Source organism: Rattus norvegicus, chromosome 5 (assembly GCF_021556685.1).
Source record: "Rattus norvegicus strain SHRSP/BbbUtx chromosome 5, alternate assembly SHRSP_T2T, whole genome shotgun sequence".
Classification (NCBI taxonomy): domain Eukaryota; kingdom Metazoa; phylum Chordata; class Mammalia; order Rodentia; family Muridae; genus Rattus; species Rattus norvegicus.
The window spans coordinates 44,147,670-44,164,086 of NC_141538.1; the positions used below are offsets into that span (position 1 = coordinate 44,147,670).

General features: G+C 38.2%; 1 protein-coding gene across 3 annotated transcripts in view; it reads right to left on the reverse strand.

The window, feature by feature from the left end:
- Nucleotides 1–16,417, reverse strand: part of Ufl1 (Ufm1-specific ligase 1) — a 33,135-nt gene that overhangs the window by 6,242 nt on the left and 10,476 nt on the right. For 2 of the 3 annotated variants that reach the window (XM_087548845.1, NM_001126279.1), the window contains 6 exon segments: nt 15,923–15,981; nt 13,458–13,604; nt 12,089–12,264; nt 10,491–10,670; nt 8,414–8,534; nt 2,774–2,896 (listed from right to left, as the gene is read on the reverse strand). In XM_087548845.1, the coding sequence (XP_087404971.1) occupies nt 2,774–2,896; nt 8,414–8,534; nt 10,491–10,670; nt 12,089–12,264; nt 13,458–13,604; nt 15,923–15,981 (806 nt within the window). 3 annotated transcript variants of the gene reach the window in all.

Here is a 16,417-nt window from a genome sequence, read left to right on the forward strand (position 1 = left end):
AACACGCTCTGACGTCAACAAAACTGCTGCTTCTAAATACAAGTATCTAGTAAAGTTAAAATTTAAAACTCCATATAGGCGGCTTTCTTTTAGGTGACCATGTTTCAACTTGCCTTATAAGTGACTGGTTTCTATCAGCTAGCCAGAAGGCAAGGACAACTCTTTCCTCCATCTAACTTGAAAAATGCAGATAGCTGGGCATCAGAACAATCAAGTAGGAGATCATCTTTCAGAAACTGTGATTTCTCCTCATTCAACAGCAGACACTGAGGAGAACCTCCTCCTTCACAAAACTGAGTACTTACTGAAGTCAACAGCCTTTGAATTTATAGGCGAGCTTCAGAAACTGACAGGACTTAAATTAAAATTTATCTTTTTGGAAAAATAGAAATGAAAAGGAAAAACCCTTATAATTTATTTTTGCTTTCTCGAAGACAATTCTATACTAATACACAATAAAATTAGGATGCAGATACTGTAATGGAAATGTTGTTAATTGTGGAAATGTCATGCTTAACCACTCACTTAAAACGTATTGGTAGCAAAGGCAGCAAACAGTATTTCCATTATAAATGATACAACTGATTACTTTTAGCTAAGTCAGATTATTGATTCTACAGGTGAAACCTTAGCAATAAAATAAAATGTCTCAAAAAATCAATGTTTAGTCTTAATGAGGATCTAAAGAGTTGAAATCATGGCTTCAAGGTAGACACCCAAAGTTCTATTCTCTTCTGAGATCTTTCTCCAACCCTGATGTTCAGTCGATAGTCTTCTCCTGTTCGCTTTCTATAAGCGTTTTACAGGCTGTTAAATTACATTCCCTCCAGTAATCTGTCATACTGACTTGATTCTGTATTTTAGTTGAGAACCTAATTTCACCCTCCATTTCAGAGATTACAACAACCCTTTTCAAAGCACTGAAATTACTTTTAAGGTAGAATGGTTTTACTGCTCTTACAGTGCCTCAATAATCTATGCACAAAACAACGTCACATGCCTCATTTCTCTAAGATTACAGGTATTGGGGAATAACTTTTTAAAAATTCCTCTTTATCCTTGTCCCTCTTACATCTTGGGAATGCATAAATAAGCACCCAAGGAGAAATGGCAGGCACATAAAGCCATGCCAATACTGCACAGAATGAGGGGACACAGAGTAAACAGTTTCCTTCCTTATTAACATTATTTCCTGTTCATTACAATAGTAGTTTTTCAGTATTTCTTAGTTTATTTTAGGAAAGCCTAATGAGCATGGCATTGTGATGCTGCCAACAGTAGTTATTATCTTCGTGAGTGCGTGTGGCATGCGTGTGTAAATGTGGGTGAGTGTGTGTGTGCTTAACTGTTCCTGGGGATACAACAGAGAGTAGTATTGTTTCACGATCCCTTCTTAAAAATGAAAAAATTGCATTTAAAAAAGCAAAATATGATGTCGTTTGCACAGTTAACTTTGGCAACCATTAAGAAGTCTAGGAACTAGAAGATGAAAAGCAATTATTTAATTCATCTTAGATGTATGTAGCAAGCCAGCCATGTATTGTCAAAGTTCAAACAAGCACATGATTCTCTGCCTCAACTTCACGTTTCAATATCTTCAGTTATTTCCTAGAGTTCTTTCAAGGTAAAAAGGTATTCGGAACATAAACGTCTACATTCACAAATAGCACTGGTGAAACCAGGAAGGGTAAACATGCGGGTTGTTATTTCAAAGGAAAAGATGAGCATCTGTTTTCTGTCTGGAGGTGGGGAATGGAGGTGGCTGACAGCCTAAGGCGATCCAGGATTAGGCCATACCAAGCTCCCACATGCAGGACCATATAATCTAGGTGACCTCTGTGCTATCTGCATGGCCAGGGACTCCCACAAATTCCTACAACCAGGACTGGCATGGCCAATAGCCTAGATGACCTCAATAATGTCTTAACCAAAACCGTGCCAGATCTTCCCCTACACCCTTTAGACAATGCACGTAGCTTATCTCTAGAACCCTACACATGGAAGAAGTCACATGTACTTTGACAAGAGTTTTGATGTAATTATGCCTCTTTGTTCACTGAGGATTGAGATGTACCATGAAACTTTGGTCAAATTGTACTTTACTTAAATATGCCCACAATAACTACCTGTGTCAGACTCTAGACGTTTGAACCGGTGCTGGCTGTTGAGAAATGTTGAACCAGATTTCCTTCTTGCCTCACATGGATCAACACTCTGCTGTCCCTGGTGGTCACAGAGACCCCTGATCTTTTGTTGTTAGTTTTTTGTTTTTGTTTTTGTTTCCCCCCTATTTCACATCTTCTAAAAAATTTTCAGCCCTTTTCCTAAAATTCCATCAGGAAATGAGCCAATACCAAGTTTCTCCATTTACAGCTAATCTCAGGAAGGTTGAGTCAGATTCTCCAGATATGACTCCAGCATTAAGCTTGACCTCTCAGTTTTGACTTATCTGGAGACAGGGTCTCATGTAGCCCAGAGTGACCTCCATCTCAAGGCCTCTACTTTGTATGTGCTGAGATTACAAGTGTGTGCCCCATGCATGGCTTGATTGACTTTTAGGATCATAATAGGCCCCCCTTCTGTTTATAAGATAATTTTCGGCTTGAAATCTAAAAGAGGTTAATAATTTATATTATTAAACTATAAAACTTGTGGTCACTAATAATGCAAGATAAATACTTTACAAACATATAAAGCTGATTATATTCCTCTTAAGAAAAATACTAAGAAAACCATCTACACATAAATCAATAGTGGACTGGAAGCTACACACCAGCATGCGATGACTGAGACTCATCATCACTGTCCTCGTCTTTTCTTCCCTTCTTCTTGACTTTCTTAATCTTGTATTCTCTGGCATTGCCCCCTCCTCCGCCTCTTACACTTCCAGAACCCTCTGGAAGAAATACATCAGTTAGCATTATTAATGAGTTTTGGAAAATGATGATACCATATTGCTATATTAAACTATATAACAGAACAATGAAAAGCAAAATTCTTTTAAAGATCAGTTTCCATATTAAGGTACTAAGGACAATAACAATAATAAATAAATTAGACCACTAGATCAGACAATGAAAGGAGGTCAAAGGGATACAAACTGGAAAGGAAGAAGTCAAAATATCACTATTTGCAGATGATATGATAGTATACTTAAGTGACTCCAAAAATTTCCACCAGAGAACTACTAAACCTGATAAACAATGTCAGCAAAGTGACTAGGTATAAAATTAACTCAAACAAATCAGTAGCCTTCCTCTACTCAAAATATAAACAGGCTGATAGAAATTAGGGAAATGACACCCTTCACAATAGTCCCAAATAATATAAAATATCTTGATGTGACTTTAACCAAGCAAGTGAAAGATCTGTATGACAAGAATTTCAAGTCTCTGAAGAAAGAAATTGAAGAAGATCTTAGAAGATGGAAAGATCTTCCATGTTCATGGATTGGCAGGATTAATATAGTAAAGATGGTCATTTTGCCAAGAGCAATCTACAGATTCAATGCAATCCCCCTCAAAATTCCAACTCAATTCTTCATAGAGATAGAAAGAGCAATTTGTAAATTCATTTGGAATAATAAAAAAACCCAGGATAATGAAAACGATACTCAACAATAAAAGAACTTCTGAGGGAATCACCATCCCTGACCTCAAGCAGTATTAGAGAGCAATAGACATAAAAACTGCATGGTATTGGTACAGAGACAGACAGATAGACCAATGGAATAGAATTGAAGACCCAGAAATGAACCCACACACCTATGGTCACTTGATCTTTGACAAAGGAGCTAAAACCATCCAATGGAAAAAAGTGCATTTTTAACAAATGGTGCTGGTTCAACTGGAGGTCAGTATGTAGAAGAATGCAAATTGATTCTTATCACCCTGTACAAAGCTTAAGTCCAAGTGGATCAAGGACCTCCACATCAAACCAGATACACTCAAACTAATAGAAGAAAAAGCGGGGAACAGTCTCAAATACATGGGCACTGGGGAAAATTTCCTGAACAAAACACCAATGGCTTATGCTCTAAGATCAAGAATCGACAAATGGGACCTTGTAAAACTGCAAAGCTTCTGTAAGGCAAAGGACACTGTGGTTAGGATAAAACGGCAACCAACAGATTGGGAAAAGATCTTTACCAATCCTACATCCAACAGAGGGCTAATATCCAAAATATACAAAGAACTCAAGAAGTTAAGACTCCAGAGAACCAAATAACCCTATTAAAAAAATGGTGTACAGAGCTAAACAAAGAATACTCATCTGAGGAATATTGAATGTCTGAGAAGCACCTAAAGAAACATCCTTAGTCATCAGGGAAATGCAAATCAAAACAACCCTGAGATTCCACCTCACACCAATCAGAATGGCTAAGATAAAAAACTCAGGCAACAGCAGATTCTGGTGCAGTTGTGGAGAAAGAGGAACACTCCTCCATTGTTGGTAGGATTGCAGACTGGTACAACCCCTCTGGAAATCAGTCTTGAGGTTCCTCAGAAAATTGGACATTCCACTACCTAAGAACCCAGTTATATCTCTCCTGGGCATATACTCAAAAGATGCTCCAACATACAACAAAGACACATGCTCCACTATGTTCATAGCAGTCTTATTTATAATAGCCAGAAGTTGGAAAGAACCCAGATGCCCTTCAACAGAGGAATGGATACAGAAAATGTGGTACAGCTACAAAATGGGGTACTACTCAGCTATCAAAAATAATGACTTCATGAAATTCATAGGCAAATGGAATGAAATAGAAAATATCATCCTGAATGAGGTAACCCAATCACAGAAAAAACGTACATGGTATATACTCACTGATAAGTTGATATTAGCTCAAAACCTCAAAGATGCAATCCAAAGATCACATGAAACTCAAGAAGAAGGAGGACCAAAATGTGGATGCTTCACTCCTTCTCAAAAGGAGGAACAAAAATATCCATAGGAGGGGATATGGAGGCAAAGTTTAGGGCAAAGACTGAAGGAACGGCCATTCAGAGCCTGCTCCACATGTGGCAAATATATAGACAGCCACCAAAACTAGATAATATGAATGAAGCTAAGAAGTGCATGCTGACAGGCACCGTATATAGATCTCTCCCGAGACACACAGACAGAACACATCAAATACAGAGGTGAATGCTAGCAGCAAACCACTGAACTGAGAACAGGATCCCCATTGCCAGATTAGAGAAAAGATTGAAAAAGTTGAAGGGGCTTGCGACCCCATACGAACAATGCCAACCAACCTGAGCTTTCAGGGACTAAATCACTACCAAAAGACTGTACATGGACTGACCCAGGGCTCCAAAACAAAGGATGGCTTTGCTAGGCACCAATGGAAGGAGAAGCCCTTGGTCCTGCCAAGATAGGACCCCCAGTGTAGGGGAATGTGGGGCGGGGGTAAGGTTGGGTGGATGGGGGGAACACCCTTATAGAAGAAGGGGAGGAGGAGGAGAGAGGAGGCTTATGGACAGGAAACCAAGAAAGGGAATAACATTTGAAATGTAAATAAAGAAATACCCAGGGGTTGGGGATTTAGCTCAGAGGCAGAGTGCTTGCCTTGCAAGGGGCCCTGAGTTCAGTCCCCAGCTCCGGGGGGGGGGGGGGGGGAGAAATTCCCAATTAGAAAAAAATGAAAAAAATAAATGCTGAACCTAATGAAATAAAATTTCCAAGAAAGAAAAAAAAAATCTCTTGAATGTAAGCAATCTCCTGAAAGTGTTTTAAACTGTAATATACTCAAGGCTAACTGTTTTCTGTAGCTTATCTTTTTTTAGCTAAATCCATTCCTTCATATTTTATTTCTCCTCTTTTTTTTTAAATTAAGAGTATTTGTATATTATTATATTTTGTCTCCATGTGTTTGTGTACCACATGCATGCAGTACCCCTTATGGCCAGAGAGGGCGTCAGATCCTCTGGAACTAAAGTTACAGATGGCTGATAGCTACCACATAGTTTCTACTACTTGAACCAGAGTCTTCTGGAAAAGCAGCCACTGCTGTTAGCCACTGAGCCATCTTTTCAGACACCCTTCACCTTTCTTGGCCATCAAAGAACCATTCTTTCACTTGCTCATGTCTGCTATCACAGCATCATTTAATCCTCATTACTACGACATTTCACAGTGGCTTTGCCTTCCTGGCTAAGAGTGATTACTGCACGTTTGGAGGAGTCAGACTCAGCCACCACTCCCCTAAATTATGAGTTTGTGATATGAAAAGGTTAAAAAGTCACAGAAACTTAATAAACGTCAGTTATATTAAATCAATAGCAGAAAACTAACACCATCAATTAGTTTAAGTTATCAATCATCAAATTATTTTCAATTACTTACTAAGAGTTAAATACAAATCATTAGAGAAGCCCAAGTACTATGCATGAGGGTCAAGACATATTACTGAGGTAGTTTTCTGCCTGTAGATGTCTACATTTAGGATATCTTGTCTATAAAACAGAATACTCAACTTATAATGGGTTATAAGTGTTAAATAGTTTTAATCATAAGGGTTATTTAGTAAAATAGACTTCTATAAACTAAATATACTTTTCTAAAATCTAAGCACAATTATCTTAGATTTTATCATATTTTATAATTTATTTTCCTTGGCTTTATAAAGACATGAATGAATGAATGAATGAATGAATGAATGAATGAATGAAAGAAACCACACACCTAAAGTGAAATGTATCTTTAGTAGTTGTGAGTTCCTTATGGGAGACATCTAGTTGGACTTGATTCCATGCACTCTAGTTAATTACTGCCGTACAACTGCAGTCACTCAGAACGAAGTACGAGATGACCTGTAACTCTTGAGAAAGAAATATATCAACTTTACTGACTTTAGCATTAATCAACATTCGTGTATTCTAAATACCACTCGAAATAAAGTGGCAGAATAAACGTATGTGAGGATTAGGAGTCACTGGAATAACTTACTGTGGCTCCTCTGGACAAATGGAGAAAATATTAAAAATAGTTCAAGAGTCTTGCAAAAAAGGTTTTTACAAGAGAAACATTCTTAACTAATAAAACAAGACTCAATTTTCATAGCCAAAACTGTGTTTTAAGCATATGTGTTTGATACATGTGTATTTATTAATGAAAAAGCTGAATATCAAAGTTTTTGGCACCGACATAGCAGTAATAATTTGTTTCTACTAGTAAAAATAGAGAAAATAGATGTGTGTCTCAATGGTAAGATACTAACGTACTTACTAAGTACTACGTAGAACGATTACCACTGAGTATAGATTTAAAAGAGGTTAAAATATAATGTTAGCAGGAAGATCTGCTTGCTTAGAAAACCTTAAATTATGCTACGTGGTGCTTTAGATACTAGGGATATAACTTCAGGCATTGTTTCCAAACAATATAACACACCAGTGTGTCATCCGAAATGGGAAAGATAATACAAGTATGGTCTCTACTGAGAGGTATTAGAAAGGCACCCAAGGAGGTGACATTGGAGTTGAACTAAAAAAAAAAAAACCAAAACCAAAACAACAACAACAACAACAACAACAACAACAACAACAACAACAAAAACCAGCTTCTTTAGGTTTAGAAGAAGCAATAAAATTAAGCAGCCCCGTTAGTGCAGAGCCATGAAGTGAATATGAACCAAGCAAATATGAGAATACAGAAGAAAACACAGAAGAGAGGCAAAGTCACAAATAAACACAAAAAAAGGCTTTTTATATTTTCATGAACACATATAAAACCAGAATACACTGTGTTATTTCCATTTTCATGATTAAAATTAATTTAGTAGGGGCTGAAGAGACAGCTCAGTGGTTAAGAGCACACTGTTTGATTCCCAGCACCCACATGACAGCTCACAACTGTCTGTTACTCCATTTCCTGCCTACCCTGATGCCCACTTCTGGCCTCCTCAGGGACCAGGTACACTTGTGGTGCACAGACATATATAGAGGAAAAACATCCATACTCACAAATTAAAAATTCAGCAGCAAGATTTGGTTCAGATTAGCCATTAAAATAAAAAAATGAATCTATTAAAAGAAAACCTTCAAATGGCCTTAGTTCAAAAGTAAAAACTTTCCCAGGAGCAATTGATAAAAAAGCATCATTTTTTCCCAATGTTTTCAGTCCCTTTGTCAGGGTCTGACTGCTGAAGCTACTCGTGCTGTTCTATTCCACACACAGAGCCCTGGGTCTAACTTGTGCCAGTACCGTGCTGTCTGCTCATACATTGTCACTGTGGTACGGTGTGGTCAGACACTGTCCCAGCTCCAGCACTGCTTTTACTTCAGGTTTGTTTTCAGAGGGTGGGCTATCTGACATGCAAGAACGGAAATGTGCAACGAAACCCCTTGTACACCGAACACGTATTTACACACCTTATCTTTGGCCTTACTTATCAATGATTTATTACCTGTTGCTTTCTTCCTGCGTTCATCTTTTTTATCCTTTTTATTTGTATTAACACTTTCTAAAATGGATATTTGTTTCAGATCTTCTTCTGTGATTAAATGCACAGGATTATTTTTCATTTCCTGAAATAAAACATGCTCTTTTGGTAGGCAGAATATATGTAGCATTTCAAATAGCAGAGAAGTTGCTTATTTAGTTACTTGCACATCCTAGTTATACTTATTACGTTTCATAGATAAAGATGATAAAATGTACGACTGCTGCTCCGCGGCTGTCTGCCCTCCTAAAGCATCAACGGCACCTGCTGCTGTGTTAGCTTCGGTGCCAGCACGTAATTACGGAACAGCAGAGTGCACAGCAGCAGACGCAGCTCTCCACACTTACTGCCTGGTTCTACCATGACTAGGAGAAACGACTTGTCCCCTACTCCCCCTTTCTTTTGTTCCTGAGACTCTTGAGTACCATGCTACCTGGACACTTGAAATGACAAGACAGTCATGGAAACTGCTGCTCATGATTACAGGCTGCAAACCAATTCAAATAAATCTATTTTTCCCTTGACTTCGTTCTGGATGATCTCCACTGTTCACATTTTATGTTAGCAAAAAACAATGAACTATTTCCAGCTTCAGAAATCAGATCTTCTTTATGAGAAATAATTCTTAAATTTCTAGTGACAAAAGAAATATTTTTACAGTAAAATTACTATCATTTCCTTTTTGGTTTTCTAAGAAAAATGCTTAATAATGAGGATTCCAGTGATAAGATTACCTTTCTTTAAACTCATTTTTCTTAGGTAAACAAAGTGTTCAAAGAGACATATATCCTTTCCAGACTATCATTTTTTCTGAAAGTAACACAGAGGTCTACTTGTTCATGTACAGAATAAACATATTTCAACTTAACACTTACTAATGTTACATCTATATCTTCTTATTCTTGCCTGCTTAACAGGCCAATTGCAGAAAACAATGACCTCATACTGTACTGTAAAGTTTGAAAGAGGACAGCTAAGCACTAGTGGTTTACACATTTAACAGGTCTGCATGAGTTCATGACAGTTATTAAGACAGAGGGCTTGTTTTATCCGAGGAGAGGCTATATAGTTTTAACTATAATCATGAATTGGATGCTATGAAGGCACTCTGCTTCAAAAATACTTTTATACAGTAGTTAAAAACTAAAAGATTAAAAAGCAAAATGGTTCAGGGGTTGGAGCGATGGCTCGGCAGTAAAGAGCACACCTGCATCTGCAGAGGACCCAGATTTGGTTCCCGCACCCACACGCTGCCTCACAACTGCCTGTAACTTAATCTTCAGGGTCCAATAGTCTCTGCTGACCTCTGACGGCATCCACATACACATGTGCGCACATATACATGGACACACAAGGATAAAGAAAAATTAATATTTTTTAAAAGCATCTTTTTTAGATTAAGAAAGACTATATATAATTATATATAATTAATATATATATATATATATATATATATATATATATAAAATTCAGGTGGACCTTGAGCTTAAACAGACTGAAACTAGTGCTCACTGCCTTTAGCCACTGAGGGCTGGAATTATAGAAATGTACTATTATGCTTGAAAAACTAGTAAACTTTGATAGTAACATTTCTTTTCTCACCAAGTTACCTTATTTATTCTAATGGGGTAAAATTAATGAGGCTACACCAGATGTGGTGATTGTCTGTGGCACTATGCATGCTTTGTAGTAATATGTACAATGACACTGCACAAGAAGAGTCAGACTTAACATAGGTAACACTACTACATACTGGACTGTTCTAACAGTGGGTCAGATCCATTGGCAACTCAATCTGAAAACTATGTAATTTTATTGATAAGATTCTAATTTGTAAAATTAGTTCTCTAACTTTTAATAGGTTCTAATGAAGATTAGGAAGAGGAATAATAAATCCTAGAGGAGATAAAGAAAGAATTACATAAAATGATATATTCCTTGGTGGGCAGACTGTTTATTGCATTTCCCAAAAGACATCAGATGATCCTAGTGGGAAAGAAAGGACTGTTAGGATGAGCAGCTGGAAGAAAGTCTGGAATACCTTTTCAGCTTTTTGGTGCATTCGTTCGCTGAACAGTTTTGTACAGTCATTGATGAATTTCTCGCTGACCACAACAGTGTCACTAAAGACTGTGGCTGACGCATGCTTGCCAAATGGTCTCATCACCTGCTGAAGCAGCATAGCAGCATCTTCAACTGACAAAGAACTGGGCAGCAGAGGCTAAAATTACGAGCAAAGTGAAAATGAGAAAAATGCAGGGAAACAGGTTATCTGTTTTGTATGTATAATATACACGTATGTGAGAACATATATTTATAAGTATAATTTCCCTCAAATAACTGCATTGAAGCCACTGGCTTTCAGAAGCAGTCATGATCATAACTTCCAAACCTGTTTTCTGGGTCCATCAGCACTTGGCCCTCTAGAGTCATTTGCCATTTTTTTTTAAACCCAATTTTTCCACTTGCACGCCTTATACAAATGTCAAGTTTGGCAAACCACCACCAGAACCCACAAGACCACTGTGCTTCTTCTCTTATAACATACAAACAATTCACCAGCAAGTCTTGATAACTTTTCCTGTTCAAAGTTTCATTTTAGCCCTATCAAATTATTATTTTGAATTACTATTTTACATATTTCCCCCTAGGTGCTGCCTGTCCTAAGAGAAGACACTTGTTTGTTCACCATTTTTACAGCATATACAATGGTGCTTATCACACTGAAACTATCTAACGCCTTCTGTACGGATAAGATACCATAAGAAATTCAGTAACCACGGCAGGAGTCTTCCTACATACAAAACATTTCTATACTCTGACTAGAAATAACAGACTGGCCTCTGGCTTGCTTTTCCCACACTGCAGTGTCCCTGTGGAGTAAAGAAGGGCAGGTGCAGCATGAACAATGATGCTGATGTATGTAAATACAGCAGCAGAGATTACTAGAGAAGGGATAAGCAAATACAAGAGGATGTCTGAGGCCAGGGCAGTTGTGCACGCTTGGGTAAGAAATCATAATGGTCACTTTCAACCAGTAAGTTGACACAGTATAGAATCACCTGGGAAGGGAGTCTCAGTGAGGGACAGTCTAGATCAGGCTGGCCTGTGGGCATGTCTGTGGAGGACTGTCTTGACTGTTAATTAGCAAGGGAGAACTCGGGCCCTGGATTGAATGAAAGGAGGGAAGTAAGTCAAGCACTAGCCAGCATGGATGCCTCAGCTTGTTCTCTACCCTTGACAGTGGCTGTACTATGACAGCTGCTTCACAATCCTGGTCCTGTGACATCCCCTAATAACAGGTTAGCAACTTGGAACTGTAAGCCAAAACAAGTTTGTTCATCCTGAAGTTGGTTTTATCAGGGTATCTGTCACAACAACTAGACAGTCTCATCAATTTCACTATCGGGATCAATATGGTTGCTATATTATTTTCCTGTTTGTTTTTGAAATTTACAGAGTTCTAGATTTGGTTATGTACACTAAAAACATCAACCTAAAATAATAAAATTTCTGTTATGACTGCTAGAAGCAAGACTATCTTTACATGGCCTATTTCTAAAATGTGTACATCCTAATAAAACATCACTTATCATCAGTTTAAACAAAAATTAATATGAGAAAAGAGGTTAAACATACCGAAACGTCAACCCATGTTCCTGAGCTGATGGCCTCCTCTACCGATGCTTCCACCTGGTCCACGAGCCCTTGGCCAACACAAGTTGCCTTCAGAAACAAGAGTGGGGTATTCTTATACCTTTTCTTTATATAGTTCACAGCATCTGGGATTCCAAGTCTGGATAAAGCGTCAAATTCTAGAAATACACAAGGAAGTTGAATAGAACTGTCAATCACTCACATCTTCCAGAAGCCTCACAAGTTAAGTTGTATACAAACCCTTTTTTGACTGTGGATGTAATGTACTCTAGAATTTTCTGAGGAATAAAAGAAAAGAACCATAGTGTAACTTGTTGCCTGGGCATATTCTTAGATATCTACTATTGAAGGTCTCTGTAGGAAACCTGCTACACTGTTTCCAGTGCTCCATGAACACAAGTTGAGTGGTCCCTTCTCCAGCTGAAGGGCTGCAGAGCAATGCAGTGGAAAGCAGCAGTAAAGGAAATGGAAACGGTCCAAATTAAAAATCAAAACTGCAATCTAGTTTGCTTATTTTAGTTAAAGGGATGGATTTTATTTTCAAAATGTGTTACTGTGCAACAGGACGGAGCCATTCTCTAAAGTAGATGATTTAGCTTAACAGACTCTGAGTTACAGAAGTTCTAATGTGTTTAGCCTTGAACACACATCATCAGAGATCAAGTGACCACATGCAAAGCCCTGTGTCTAACTAAGGCTGTGTTCAAACTGTTCTTCATAGATGTGAGAATGTACAGTGCTATGCAGATGACAGGACTGGATTCAGCAAATCAAGTGGCCACTGCTTTAAATCAGTCCACTTTACTGAATCACGGCGGAACCTCAGAAATACACCTCAGAATAATATTACTGTTTCTGAGTAGTAGATGGCTGACAAAAGTAAGCATTGCAAAGTTGTCAATAGACATTTCTAAGATGAAGTAACTGAGAAGGGATAACAATAAAACAATAAACACACTATATTAAACATATGATACTTACTTTGGAGGAATAAAAACTTAACTTTTATATCACCTTTTATATCATAGATAATTGAAGGTTAATATCTGTCAACATTTTTTGGCATTTTAAAATTTCAGTATTTCAGCAATAATGGAATTATCTTCAGTTACTAAGCCCCACAGAAGTGACAACTTTGCAGTCTAAGGAACCATGAGAATCTATGTAGTCAACCACAGGAAGGTGCTTGTGGAGTCTGGAGTACAATACTTTCCAATACTATTTAGGGGTTAGGCAGACATTTTAGTTTCAAAGAAAAGAAACATGGTTACCTAGATAGCCGTTCTGCCTGAAGGAAAGAAACATAGTTACCTAGATAGTTGTTCTGCCTGAAGGAAAGAAACATAGTTACCTAGATAGCCGTTCTGCCTGAAGAAGGAATCCACCCAAGTACTCTGTGTCCTGGAATAGATGTCAGGGACAAACACTGCTTTGTCCTGTCGCCCGCCAACCACCGTGCCTCGTAGGCGGCCAGTGCTAACAAGTTCCTCAAGCACAGCTTAAAGCAAATGCACACAATACAGACAGATCAGAACAGGGACACATTTGTCAAGGTCAAGGACTTTCCAGTCCATCTTCCCAAACTTTATGCTTTTAAAAGAATACTCAAAATTCTAACCCCATGCATAAAATTACAGTTCAAACAAAAAAAAAATGCTGATACTTATGACACTACTCAGACTGTAATTCAGGGCAAATTTAGAAACTAGTGTAACTCTAACCAGACAATATGTATACACTTAGTAACTGTGAACAAAAGGACATTCTGGTCACGAAACCAGACAGCAAGGCCAGGGGAGAGGAGAAGGCTCTGTAAGGGAGTGGGAAGAGGAAAGGGGGCTAATGGGATTGATATAAAGCAAAAGGAGGGGACTATTTGGGGAGGGAGGGGACCAGTAAGAGAAAGTGGTAGAAATGGAGACAACTAAACAAAAGATGACACATAATGAAACCATTATTTTGCACGCTAATCAGAACTTAATAAAAAACCCAGCATTTCATCATTTATTTTATAGTTTAATGTAATGCAGGAGACCAAATTCCTAGAATAGCTAAGTCTACTCACTAGCATTACATCCAACTTTCTAACAGTTAGAAGAACCAAGCACTGTGTGAAGCAAAGTCCTGGAGCACTTTCCTTTGCTGGAACATTTCTGACTGACATGAAGCAATACATCAACATTCCAACCCTTCTTACAGCAGAAAGAAATCCCGCAGATCGGAGGGTGGGCTCTGCAGCTCCAGTGCTCAGAGACAAACCTCAACTCTGCCATCTACTAACTATAAAACACTGAGTAAACACCGAGTAAACAATTTCCTTTGCGCCTTTATTTTCTTATCTGTGAAATGGGGATAGTAACAATAACTATGCTATAGGCTCCTGTATTTAAGTAAAGTGGTACCATCAGCTGGTCTATCATAAGCATTCAGTAAAGATTAGCTAAAAATTTTACCATCACCTTTACCATTATCATAATTCTAGAGCCAACTGGAAAACTAACTGGACCTTAAGCAACAAGAGGGATATCATGACTTGTATGGTTATGGTACATGGGGCTAGTGAAGTCTTGGATCTTGGAGGAGAATCAACAACCAACACTTTATTAAAACCAGAATAATACAAAGCTACACTGAGAATATTTGTCCTTATGCCCACAGTGTAGTTCTAACTCCTCATCAAGAAAACCTGTCTGCAACACACTGAGACCATTCTAGAAAACCCCAACCAATCAGACAGCAGAGCTGTGGAATCCAGACTCAATGGACATCTATGAAACAATGGACATCTATGAAACAATGGACACCTATAAAACAACGCTTGTGCCTGAGGCTCAGGGACCACTGTGGAAGACAGAGTGAAAAGAGATAGAGAAACAGGGAATTTACTGTGACATTGTGTCTCCTAGGAATGTCAAAATCTCACCAACACAGATGCCCACAACAAGAGGCATGCTAATGTGGATAGAAGAAAGTCCAGGAGACTTCAACCTTAACACAGGCATCTAAGAAATGCTCAGAGCAGGAGAAAGTCTTCCCCAATTAGTTATCCAATAACACACACACACACACACACACACACACACACACACACACACACACACACCCCTACCTCCGCACCACCACCATCAAACAACAATTAATAAAGATGCCATGAATTTGCAGAAGAGCAAGGAGGCATATATGGGAAGTTTGAAGGGCAGAAAGAAAATGGAGAAATTACATGATTATATTATAATCTTAAAAAAAGACATAATATAAAGAAAAAATGAAATCACTCTGTTTCATTAATAGTCATTCTATAAAGCAGTGCTGTACTTGGCATGCTGAATGTCTTCTTGGTCCTAGAGAGGTGCTACTGGGTGCTGACGGAGTCGTAGGAGGTAGAGCCTCCTGGGTAGTTCTTGGGCATTAAATGTATGCCCTTGAAGAGATCTATGTGACCCTGGATTCTTCCTCTTTTCTGTGTTCCTCACATAGTTTTATTCTGCCAAACGATCCTCACACTATCAACCAGCAATACCCTGAGATCCAAGGAAAGGAGGCTACCCAATTTCAGGTGGGTACTTCTAAAACCGCGTGAACCACAACACCAAACCAAACCAAACCACCTCTCTTCCTCTGACCCCCACTTCTATTTCCTTCTTTTCTTCACCACTCCTTTTTTTTTTTCCCCTTCAAAAAACAAAGTAAAATAAAAAGAACCTTTCTTTCTCTTATCCCTGGGGAAGAAAGTCAGGTACTTATGAATTCTCAAAACACACTGTATTACTCAATTACTCCTACAACCAAAGTAGTACAAATTTAAACAAAACTCACAGTAAAGGAGCTGTTCCTGAAATCCATATTTTGAAACCAAAGAGTTCACTGCTGTAGGCCTTTAGGGGAAATTAAAAGAAAAAAATTGAGACTAATTTAGTATACAATTACATATGATTAGGATAAATAAGAACTGGCGTTTATTAAAGGAAAACCACCAATGTATTTAAAGAAAAAAGTGATGAAAAAGTTATACCAAATTTTAGACACCTGACCAGGGTTGTGTACCCAGAGAGCAGGAGTCAGTCTTTGTTCACAACCCAGATCAGTTTCTATTAGGATTCCACCGAGTGTCTCCTTTCTGCCCTTCACTGGGCAGCAGTGAACAGATCTCTCATATGAAATGCTGTAGGACATCCCTATACCCTGCACACTTACCATTTCTAGATTTCCTGATTTTTCTAATGCAAGCTGTGACTTGAACACCTTTAGTGCATACATAACTTTCTTCCCAAATATCTCTGGTACACGGTTGCATCCAAGAATGGTACAGAA